This window comes from Lonchura striata, chromosome Z (genome assembly GCF_046129695.1).
Source record: "Lonchura striata isolate bLonStr1 chromosome Z, bLonStr1.mat, whole genome shotgun sequence".
Taxonomy (NCBI): Eukaryota; Metazoa; Chordata; class Aves; order Passeriformes; family Estrildidae; genus Lonchura; species Lonchura striata.
Window position 1 is genome coordinate 86,014,721 of NC_134642.1, and position 12,170 is coordinate 86,026,890.

At 41.6% G+C, this 12,170-nt stretch overlaps 1 protein-coding gene across 1 annotated transcript in view; it reads right to left on the reverse strand.

Moving 5' to 3' along the window:
• The window catches only part of MSH3 (mutS homolog 3), a 95,119-nt gene that overhangs the window by 22,508 nt on the left and 60,441 nt on the right, over nucleotides 1-12,170 (reverse strand). Inside the window, exons 14-18 of the mRNA XM_077790100.1 lie at nucleotides 9,810-9,997; nucleotides 7,129-7,297; nucleotides 4,912-4,976; nucleotides 3,568-3,684; nucleotides 1,542-1,649 (exon numbers count right to left, since the gene is read on the reverse strand). Of these exons, the coding sequence (XP_077646226.1) occupies nucleotides 1,542-1,649; nucleotides 3,568-3,684; nucleotides 4,912-4,976; nucleotides 7,129-7,297; nucleotides 9,810-9,997 (647 nt within the window). The remainder of the gene's footprint in view (nucleotides 1-1,541; nucleotides 1,650-3,567; nucleotides 3,685-4,911; nucleotides 4,977-7,128; nucleotides 7,298-9,809; nucleotides 9,998-12,170) is intronic.

Below are 12,170 nucleotides of genomic sequence, written 5' to 3' on the forward strand. Positions count from 1 at the left end.
GGAAGGTATTAATCTCAGTGCTCTTTGTAATTGAATATGTAAAACTACTGTAACTGAAGCCTGCAGGACTGTCACCTGTGATGCAAGTTTTTGTGGGAAAAAATACAAATGATAAAAATTAATTACTGCTATCAAGTACTTTTGAAGAAAATATTGTCTAAAGAACACTTTCTCTGAGAAAAAAACAAGCCACAGAATTTTAAGACTGAAATTAACTAACACTTTGGGTGGACTTCTAAGGGAAGATGTGGGGAGTGAGATTTTTCTTGGGTTGAAGAATAATAATGCAATTTTAAAGGAAAATGGAGATCAAAAAAATGGCATCCTGCAAACAGAAAGCACTGGGGAAAGAGGTAGAAACTGACAATGGTGGAGGGTTTAGCACAAAGGTAATTCCAACAGCTGTACAGCTGAGATGAAACCAGTATGTGGACAGTCTTAGGCCTCTTACCATCTCTTCAACGGCATTCCTCAAACTGAAATTCACTGGAAGTCTGCAGGGTGGACACTCAAACACCAGGTGAAGATCTCTGGGCTGCCCACGCCATCACTCAGAGACCCTGCTGAGCCCCCAGCACCCTGCAAGAGGGGCTCCCCTCTCTGCAACCCCTCTGCCCCTGCCCTGCCTCATTCACCTGCCTCAGGCAACAATCCTCACAAAACAAAACACATTCCTCCAAAACAACACCAAAGTCCAGGCTTTCCTTCAGCAGCCCTCTGGAATTAATTATTGACACCTTCCCTGCAGCTGAGGTTTCCCTGAGAAGTCTCCTTCCTTCCTAGTTTATAAGCTCTAAGCCACTCTGAAATTCAGTGAATTATTTACATTCTGCACAGTAAATTAATCAGATTTCAGTTTGTTTTGTCATCTGAGTATACCAAAATAAGTGACCAATTATTTTCAAAGAGATTTTGATAGAGAGACACACAAGATCCCAAGAGCCCGGAAGCGATCAATATTATCTTTAACAGCATATCAAAGCAGAAGTTTTTGCAAGGGGATTTCTCTTCATCCCCCTACCTGTGTGTGGGTCTGGGGCAGGAGCAGCAGCTCAGCTCATCAGCTCCTGCATGTGAGCCTACCTGAGGCATCAACCCTGCTCTGCAAGCTGGAACTAAGATTTACCTATTAATTACCTGAGATACACCTTCCAAACATACCTCAGACACCCTAAGCTCTTAGGTGTTAGAAAGATACCATAAACTCAGACCTGTCTGCGAATAAAATACGATAATTTTTTACAGAAACACAGAAAAAAAGTCCATGAGAAGTCCAGCATTTATTTACACGCAAGTAAGATATCATCTACTAGACTCAGGTCAAACAACAAACATCAGGATGTCAAACTGGAACTGCAATGTTTACAGATTTGCATTAAGTCCAGAAGCGTTGCTCTGCAAAATCAGACTAAGTTTAAACTATTGTACACAATTTTAACAGTGTTTTTTATTATGGCACACATATTAACATGTCATTTAAGTATGCTCTTATAATTCCATATGGAATCCTACGTAAAAATTAAAAATTAAAAATTGATTACCTGCAGTAGTCTCCTTGTTTGGCCACCTGGGCCAACGAGAACAGGCAGTCCACAGTTGCTAGGTGACAAATGGCTTTAGACACGGGGTGATAATGTTCACTGAAACGGCTGCATCGAAACAGCAAAAGTTACACAAAAACAGGGAAAGAAATAATTCCGGACAAATACAAAAGGATTGTCAAAATGCACCCCATGCAAGCTCCTCACAGGGCTCCTGTGCTCTTTAAATCACTCTGAATCCAAATCTCCCAGCAGTGTATCAGATAGAGCATGAGGACCTCATTCAAGAGGAACTTCATCTCCCACTCTAACAGTGAATTATTTTTTAAGCACAGAAAATCAGGCACAATTAAATTCATTAGATAGCTCATAAAGGGTCAGCAGCTGATCACTGCTGCCTAAATGAGGTATACAAAAATGCCACAATTTATCAGAATTTATATAGAACATCAGCAGGTGAATCCAGCTGTTGATTCAGCCTCAACCGTAAGTTACAGTTAAAAAAGAACCAAACTAAGAGTGTCTGAAAACAGGAGTTGTCTAAAATTTCGATGAATAAATTATGATATCTACAACAGAAAATTCAAGAATTCATTTTCAATTTATGGTGCTGCTTCCCCAGTACAATAATGACATTATCAGGAGAACAGAGTTTTCAGTGGAGTTCATTCTCTTGGTCTTCTGGAATTTCTTTTTTCCTCTCTCCTGGTCTCAAAGCGACAATATAGAATATAAAACCAGCAGGAGAGCAAAATTTAATAAAAAAAGACATAAATGAATGGAGGGGTGGGAAAGAAGAGCACTTTCCTACACACAGGTCTTTCCTTTTTGTCTGCTGCTCTCTGACAACACTACTGAGAACAGACACGTGAACACGGAGACAACTCTTTTATAGTACTGCCAAGGAAACACAACTGGAGAAGTGACAATTGGAGTGTCTTTCCAGTTTCTACTCAAATTTTCAGAATTTCTGGGCTCCTAATGGGAAGAAAATCCAGTGAGACAACTTGAGCAGGGACTTGTTAACGTCTTGCAAACTATCACTGCATGACAAGAGGAACAATTTCAGCAGATCTGCAGTTCATGAAAACAAAAAATAACAGATAGTCAGGCAACTGAAAAATTAAAGGCATTCAGAACTTCAGGAAGTATTTTTTAAAGTCCCATTTTAAAGATCCTTTGGCTCAACAGGCAAATAACTCCACTGAAAGCTCTGATCTCAGAAAAACACATGTGCCAGATGTGAGGGACAACAAAATTCCCACTACTTTCTAACTAACTCTCATAGTCAGGGTATCATACAAGATATAAAAAATAATAAAATAGCTGCATAATATTAATAATTGATATAATAAAACCAATGAAACCCACTAGATTCAGTTTTCACTCAGAGTCAGTTGTACTTTCAGATTGTTAATGCTGTGATACTATTTTTCAAAGGTTGGGAAACACCTTGTATACTTAATGGTGTGTTTTCACCAGAATTTTAAAACGTAGAGACAACATTGCTACTCCCAGGACTCAGGCTAAGAGGTCTTGTGTCACCCTGCTCTTTTGAGAGGTTTAAAGTTCTTCTAAAAGTTTCTTATGCCTTCTGATATTTACGCATTTCTACTGAATTTTCTCACACTGTTCATATAAACAATGATTGTTTTGCATTCTTCTTTGTGGGAGGAGAGAATTGATGGCCTGTTGGTTTGACCAGTGTGGTTGGAGAGGTGGCAGTTTCACCCTCCAACCCACTGTCACTTTTACTATGCTCTAGATAGTAGAGTCAGGAAACAAAGTTTGCTTTTTGTGGTTCTTTTTCTTTACTTCTACGTCTAACCTGCTTGTGTGAGTTATTTTGTGTTGTGGTGTGGCAGTCTTGGTTTAAAGGGAAGAACAGATTTTAACCGACCGCCAGCGGGGCTCTGCGGACAAGCACTAGGGGTTTGTTTCGGAAGGAAGGGTTTTTGTACTAGGGGCTTTGTTTCGGGAGGGTTTTGTGCCCCGTGCCAGGGCAGGGTCGGGGTGCAGCACTCACTCCAGGAAGCGCAGCCACTGGGCGCTGCAGGCCAGGGCGAGCTGCTCGCGCAGCCGCTGCAGCGCGCGGTAATTCTCCGTGACCAGCGGCGCGTGGAAGCGGCTGACGGCTCTGGTGCTGCGGGGAGAGAAGGAGAGGGGCTGTGGGACCAAGGCTGCAAAACTGGACTCGCTTTATTAATCTCAGGAGCTCTCCGTCGTGCCAGCCAAGCCCGTTGGTTCCAGCGACCTCCGTGGTGAGTGAAGCGCTGGCTCACGGCACGCTGCCCACTCAGGAGCTCTGGAATGCTCTGCACAGCACCCCAGACCTCACATCCCACAAAACTGCTCAGCAACAGCTGCCCAAGTGATGTACAACCAGCTCGACAAAAACAAATTCACTGTGAAGAGGAAGCGTCCGTGATAAGCCTGAAATAAGCATACTTAATACAGATTGTCTTGCTAGTTTTCACTTGAGATACTTGTTATTTATTTATGCATTTTCATTAAGGACTCAATTTGGCACGACCAGGCATTCTTTTACAGAATCCAGATGAGCTGTAATTTGCTCACCATGTTAATTCTGTCTGATCTGTGCACTTCTCAGTATTAAATGAAATTTAATTGAAGGAGAATTGAGAGTTAATTCTTGCATAACTGAATAGAGCATCACAACAGAGTTCAACTTAGTGAGAGATGTCTGTGCTCACACATTATACACTGGGGCTTGTAGAGAAGTCAGCACTTACATGGACATTGTAACTTTCAGGTATTCAAACCATAAATCAAATTACTGAAAATAAAAAAGCCAACTACATAAATCAGTCCAGCTCTGTTTCACCTGCTGGAAAATTATCCAAAATCCCACCTAATTGCATTAGACCAATTACCAAAGCATGAAGAACTGAGTAAATAAAATGATAATTTAAATGCACTGAATTTACCAAGATGTATACGCAGATGTTTGCACAGCTACTTTAATCTTTCTGTATAAAACAATAACAATCAAAACTGTTTGAAGGATTTGCATGTGCAAGCTACAGGCACAACTGAGTCAAGGTCATGGATCTGACACCAGTACATGCACCTTGAAGGACTGGGTGAGTAATTCTGTGCTCTGAAGATGTACTGTGTAAAAACAAATGTTGTAACAAATAAATTTTTCTCAGTTTTGTTTGTGTTGTTTTTTTTTTTCTTTTAAGCAATAGGTTTACAATTTGGTTGGGTTTTCAGCTTAAAAAAACCCCCAACAAACCTTAACACATGGGACAGTGAGAATATGTATGTAAAGAATTGCAATATCAAAATACCTCGGTTTTTTCCTCTAAATTAAAACAGAACCAAACTTCAAAGACATTTTACATACCTACTAACCATAACCCAGTCAGACGGCACAGATGATTTATGGGAATTCTTGACTTCTATCAAAAACTGAAATAACAGAAATGTAATGTTACACACCATGAGGAGTCAGGAAGTCTAGAGAATCAGAATCATCATTTATCCAGAAACTGCAAGCACCAGAGGAAAGCCATGTTCAGGCTGAAGAGAAGGAGAAGCCCGGAAGGGAACGCTCTTTTCTCCCCAGAAGAAGCTGGGGTGGTGGCACACATCAGCCTCTGCACCTGCAGAACTTTGCTGCAGGTTTGAGTGAGCTCAGGGTCAGACAGGGAGGCACAGGGACAACCAGCAGCAGCGTCAGGATGCTCAGCAGTGAGATCTAGAGTGACGTGTTTGTTTTACATGATTCATGTCAGTTATCTCTGTAACAATAGCCTGAGGCCCTGCGTGTCACAGAGCTGAGGCATTCTCACGTCACAGAATTCAGCTGGAAAACAGATTTCCTGCAGAGATTAGGTTAACACAGAACCTGACCACATTTACGGAAAGCCACGAGACTCGTGTCTGGCAAAACTTCTCCATTGTAGCTAATGAGATTTAGATAGAAATTTCCAGAGGAGCCAGCAGACACCCCCAAGAACAAACAAGGATAACAGTCCTAAAACAAGAATAGAGCAAGGACAGGGTGCACTAATTTTTAATTCACCCAAAGCACTTCCAAGGTATTTCTCTCTTGTGAATTTTACATCCATCAGAGTGCTACAAGAACATAGAAAGAATACACCAGACAGATCTGAGGAATAAAGAGCTCAAATCAAATACATCCCTGCTCTAGTCTTGTGTTCTATTCCTCCAATACAACTGAGTTTCCACTAGTTCCATTCCTCTGGCAACTTTCTTTTCCCCACTGACCATATTCTCTGACCCCCTCTGCTGCCTCTTTTGGTGTCTGTTGAACACTCACACCAGATGTCAGGAAATAAGAGCTATGCCCAGCCTCTGCACCCCTTTCATCAAGGCACCAGACATACCTCTGTCTGCAGAGGGTTCTGATCCATGCCCTGCTACAAAGGCTTCCCCTCTAAATGTGTGCAGTGACTGCTGCCTCTGACACCGCTTTTCAGTCCTTCCTCAGATGCTCTCCTCCCTTTGATCAGTTCCTCTCTTTTCCTTTACTTCACACAGATGGCAGCTATTAACCCAGCTTCCCTGAGAGAAACCTTTCAGATCCTGCTCCTCCCTGCCTCAGACAACACTCAAACACACTTTTCCACTTTTCCCTTGGATTTCAGCCTCTGTGCTGACAGCCCACCCGACTCCTGGGCCACATGTTTCCTGTTCTCAGCTTCACCCTCAACAGGAACATCCAACTTCAGGCCTTCATCACAGGCTGCTGTCTCTAATTCATCCCTTCCCTCGTTTTCAGCAGCGTCTATTTTCTCCCTCCTGTGTCCTTTGGATCTTTCTCAGCTTCCCAAGTGTCCCACGGGCCAATTCCAGCCCCTTCGCACCCTGTCCTCACCCACTCCTCTTCTACTCACAACTCTCATTCTGTTTCCTGACTCCTTTCTTTCCCCAGTTTTCTGTTTCAGAGTTTTTCCCAGCTTCCTACTCTCAGTTCCAACACTGAGCAGTGCTACCTGACTGCTCCTTTCAGTTTCCCCACAAACGTGGCAGGGTCTGCTGTCTCTGTTTTTCACCTCTCAGCTCACTGGATCACATCCTGCCCACACTTGTGCAGCATCCATGAGCAAAAGTTCCAGTCCAGAACACCATTTCCCAGAATTGGAACTAAAACAACACTTGTCACTCTTTAATACTGTTCCCTCTCCTCTCCCATCTTTCAAATTACAGTCTGACTCAGCACTTAGAAATCGTTTCACCATTCTTCAAATTAACCAAATGCTGTGCTTCCTGGTTCTCCAAGAGTATTCCAGTACTTAACAGCCATACAATTAACCTTGGAAGTATGTGTTTTTACGCAGACAGAAAAGCAAAGCATTACTGAACCAAATTCAACTGCACTAATGTGTTTCTATTATTTAAGTCACTAAAGTGATTGACTTAACAAATAAAGGAGTCACACGGTAAGAAAGCTGCTCTTCAAAGTTGTACAGAAGATTATAGGCAAATGCCCTCATGAAGCACCACACTCAGTGAAGAGAGTTCCAGCTAGGTCCCGCTTTTAAGCTATTTTCTAGGCAAGGATGGGTACAGTCATACATAATAAAACCCACAGTACCTCTTGACCCGAAACTGCAATGTACTCTGCAGAAGGGTTCTTAATCTGTTTACGAATATCCGGCAGATGCAATTGGATTTTAGAAAGCACATCCTGGATCTCCTCCTTTTTCTTTCGGATGGCAGGGAAGTCCGTCAGGTCCTTGAACAACTGTGTTTTATCTCCAGTCCTATCCACAAGAAATGCAAGGTAAAATAATGGTAAAAAAAAAAGAGAGATGTACCTCGGTTCTACCAACTGCATCCTTATTTTGTTATTTTTATTTGTTGGAACATCAGCTTAATTCCCTTCTGAGTACAGATTTTCAGGTCATGGCACAGCCCATTTACTGCTGTGCTCATGACAGGAGCAGAAAGGCACTTTGTACACAGAGCACCCCAGCTGCTGACTACACCTGTACTGTGGTGAAACATGAAACTTCAGGTGATTTCTGCATGCCTCGAGCCCAGATTTTCAACACATTTAGAATCTGGCCACATTTGGGCACATTTTTTTAAGGATTGCATGGAAAAATCCCACCCTCAAGGCCCTCATCAAAGCAGAATGCCAACAGTACTTTCCCAGAGCAGCTTCCTTCTTTTGTCCAGAAAAGATTACCCACAATACTTTTAAGCACATACAAAACAATACCCTTTTCTAATTTCAGTGCCAGAAAAAAATGACAGAGTTCTTTTGGCAGCACTAACTCAGGTCAGGATTGAAACCTGAAACAAGCAATGCCATTCAAGTGGTTAAAACTGGGAAGCTGAACTAGTAATTAAAAATACAGCTGTCAACAAAAATAACAAAAAAATTAACTTGCCCTAGTAAGTATCAGGCAAACAATAAAAAAGCACTGTGATCAACCCTAAGTTAATTGCAATGTAACTTTGCATTTTAGAGCCAATACAGAACTCTGCAAGTTAATTATATAATTACCTTGAAAACCAATATGTGGAGAGCGAGTAATTAGCCAACTGAAAGTATTACAGCATGAAAGTAATAAAAAAATCTAATATTCTACTTCCTCCACTGCCCCTTGGCCTGCAAATGGAGCTACAGCTGGAGCCAGTGGCAAGGCAGGCAGCACAGAGCTGTGCTTTGGCTGTGCACTCCTCCATCCTTGGGATTACGTAAGTGACAGTGAAGATGCCATTTTGAAGTACAATACTAATTTTTAGAAACAATTTCCTGCTAATTGGACTCGTTTCCATGGGAATGCAAGGCAAAAAATAAAAGATCCCTAGTAGCCAGCAGCTGATTGTAAAGATTGCCACTGCTAGGTGATGCCTACAAAAAATTGTAATGTTGAGAGGTTCAAAAATAAAAATCCCAAAATCTCAATCTCCCTGTTAAAAAAACCCAAAAACCTGGAGAAAGGAATACTTTTGAGAACAATTACAGGATTTTATCCACACCTCATACCAAAAGTAACATGTGATGCAGTCTGTGCACAAGTGTGTACGTGCATGGATGGATGTGAGTGGAAGCCAAGATTTTGATGAAAGAAATGTTTTTGAGTAAAAATAATACCACCACATACATTTGGCATATGTAAAGGCCAGAAAGTAAGTTGGCTTAATCATTCTGAATAAATGTAAATACAATATACCCATTCTACAGATCATTTATATCTTGTATACTATTCTAGCCATTGTTAGTACAGCAACAGAAGAAAACACCCCATGTTTTGAAACTACCTACACTAAATCTGGTATAATTTAGATTGCTATCATGTAGATACAGTCTGTTTTGGCACAAACTGTCACAGCTATAATTGGGCACCAGGAATCAGCAGAAATCTCATAATCCCACCTCACCAATGGGCAGAGGAAATCCTCCTGCCCTTCTCAACTTCTAAATTTACACACCTTGGGTCCACCTCTAAACCAGAAGCAATTAAAATAAAGTTCTAGGCTTTGATTCTTAGATTTATTTTTCAACTTGAGCTTGGAAAAGATAAAAAATGTTTTATAAATGAAGTGGATGTTTATTTTTAGTCTGTTCCGAATGAAAAAGGTAAGACTATGCTGCCCCCATAGAACAACACACTAAACCTTTTGGCACAACCTCAGCAAAGAAAGAATCTAGGGATGACAGTAGAGGCAGCAGTGCTTCAGAACAAACAGTACACACCAAATTATTTAGAGATATTCTCCAATACAATGCTTATTAATCCAAATTTAGCATCTTCTTCCCATCTTTTTTTCTTCAGGGACCAACAATGGACATAATTAAGGCAAAAAAGGGCAGACAGCTTTGATGAATTCTCACAAAAACAGTGGAAGGCATATTGCTGACAGCAGAGTTGCCCCTCTGCTGAGGGTCAAGTCTTTCTTCAAAAGGAATAGCTTCTCTTAAAAAGAATTAATTAAAAAGCTGCTAAACCAATTAACATAATGCGAAACATATTTTCCTGTAAATTCATCACCAAAAACAGGTGAGAAACTTTCAAAAAATCATTCAGCCTGAGGCAAATACCCTCTAGGCAAAATACTGCCTCACCTAGTTTAACTTTAAAAAAGGAATGTAAGCCATAGGAAACAACAACCTCTGCTTTAACCAAAGGGAACTCTACCTACATAAATATGAAATAAAAATATAAAACTGACATGTACTAAACCAAGAGTCATAATTTGCATAACTGAACACATTTACTCAGAAAGGCTAAGAGGCACAGAAGAATCACGTTGTTTACTTACTTGGCTGCTTCCTCATTCAGGATCTTTAAATACTGCTTTACTGGGGAGAGAAGGTCTGGGATTTCCAACAGTGCATTTTTTAATAGAGAAGATCTCACATGGGACTGTATGACTGGGACCAAAGTTTGAATTTCCAAATCCAGACGAGACAGAGTGCTGACTATCAAGAAGAACTCCTGGGTAGAGCACTGAGAAGGGAAGGAATGTCTGAATCATTACAACCAATTGCATTTTCACTAACAGGTTCATCTGCTTGTTCAAAATGTGACAGAATGCAAATTAAATGCATGGACAGTAACAGAGCTGCACCATCTTGCCCCACTAATCAGGGGGGTTAATTAACCACACCAATTGCCCCAACCCTTGTCCTCAGGATTTTGTCAAGAGCTGATCTCCAGTGCTCCTGCTGCTGGGGGCAGATGTGCACACAAAGGCAGAACAAGGGGCAATAAGGTGCAAACAGCAAAAAAAGCAGGTGGGGGACTGTACAAACCAGGAACGGGACGGGACTGCTGAGGAACGTGTCCCCAGCTGTTCATTTTCCAGCATCACTCTCATTCCATGGTTATGACAATAGGAAGGTGCCAGCAGCTCACATCCCAGCAGCAGACCAAGAACTTAATGTTACAGCTTACTTTAAAAGCTTTTTGACCAGTCACACAAAGCAAAAGCACACTGGCACTAGTTCTATCCAACCTCTATAAGCACACATACCTTTGGTTAAAGCAATGCTCGCTTATTTCCAATACAATACCTGCTTGTAAGCCTTAAGATACAATGCACAGAGCTCCATTATTAAGCTTAGACCTTCCTAATATCTCACCAGAGATACTTTTCTGCACCTTAGGGAGTTATTCTACCCCAGTGTTAACACACAGACCATTGCTCTATTTGTCCTTTCTACTTCTTGTATATTTTTCTGCTGACAAATCTTATGGCTACTGCTGAGCTCTCATCACCATCCTGCTGTCTCGGAGGCCTTTTGCAGCGTGCCCAAACCCCTCTGATTTTAAGGAATCCCACAACTGTTATGTGTATATGGCATAATTCCTGCAGATAAAAATTGTCATATATATTTTATATATTTATTGATAAGAAAACCCCTGGTAAAATATGTTTAAGCGCACAAGTCAGTGCGGGGGGGATTGCATCACAGTGTATCCACCTGGACAAAGGAGGGAGGACTCCGTTCACGTACAGTTGGACATGGCCAGGAGATGGATCACCCATCAAGGTGGCCCAAGGAATGATGAATACACAATAAATACTAGAAATTGAGATAGCCAGAGCCATCAGGGTGATACATCTCAACACCAAATTCCGCAATCACGGGTGTTCATCTCTCTCCGGACATGTACTGTTCAACTTGCCACAGAGAAAAGAACTCCGCCCGAATACGTGCAGTCCAAAAAGGAAGAAAAGGGACTCTGCCTCGAGCAAGAAAAACCATATAAAAATCAGCCAGACAGAGCAGTCAGTGTGGAGCACAGGAGACCCTCTGCTGCAGCAGTCAAACCTGTGCCTCACACAACACTGACACCTGGGCTCAGCACTGTCCTTTTTGATTGGATTGTGGTTTTCTTTTTTTTCCTCCAAATTTATACTTGGATCATTTACTAAATTTTCCTTAATTAACAAATTGGAGCATTCATTTATAAAATCACCAAAAGCACCAGCTTTAAAAGAGAATCCCCTCTGCCTTTCTGTGCTACCTGTGGTGTGCCTCCAGCACTTTGCTGTTGGGTTCTGGATGCTCCCCAGTGCCAGCACACTTTGTCACCTTTAAGTGCTTTTCAGGAAGGGTTTTTTGGGCAGTCCCCACCCCTCCTGCACACTGCCAATCCCCCCAGCTGCCCAGCAAGAGGCAGTGCTGGCTCTGCAGTGCTCCCTGCAGGACCCAGGGCTCCCAAACCTTGCTGAATTCAGTCACACTCCCAGGACATCCCAGTCTCACAGAGTTTGAAAAAGGTTGTCCATAAATAATTATGCTGGTTTTTTTTTGGGTTTTTTTTTTTATTTTACTGATCTGTAGAAACATTCCTCCTTTGGCCTTCTGAAATTGTCCCATCAGTCAGCAGATAACTCTGAAAGAAAACCAGTTTATCTTCCTCACCTGAGGATGCAAGGAAGGCAATAGGATATATAATATCCTTTGTCTGCCATATCCTTCTGTTCCAACTTTTTTTTTTCTCTTCTACGACAGGAATGTAGAATTTAATTTCTGGACAGGACTGTATGGTGACCAGTACAACACTGCTCACAGAAGAAGCAGTGAATCACTATTTCACAGAACACATCCACATTTTTATTTTGTCACCCTTTGTCTCTTAATTTCTTCCCAAAAGTAAATTTTTCTTCCTC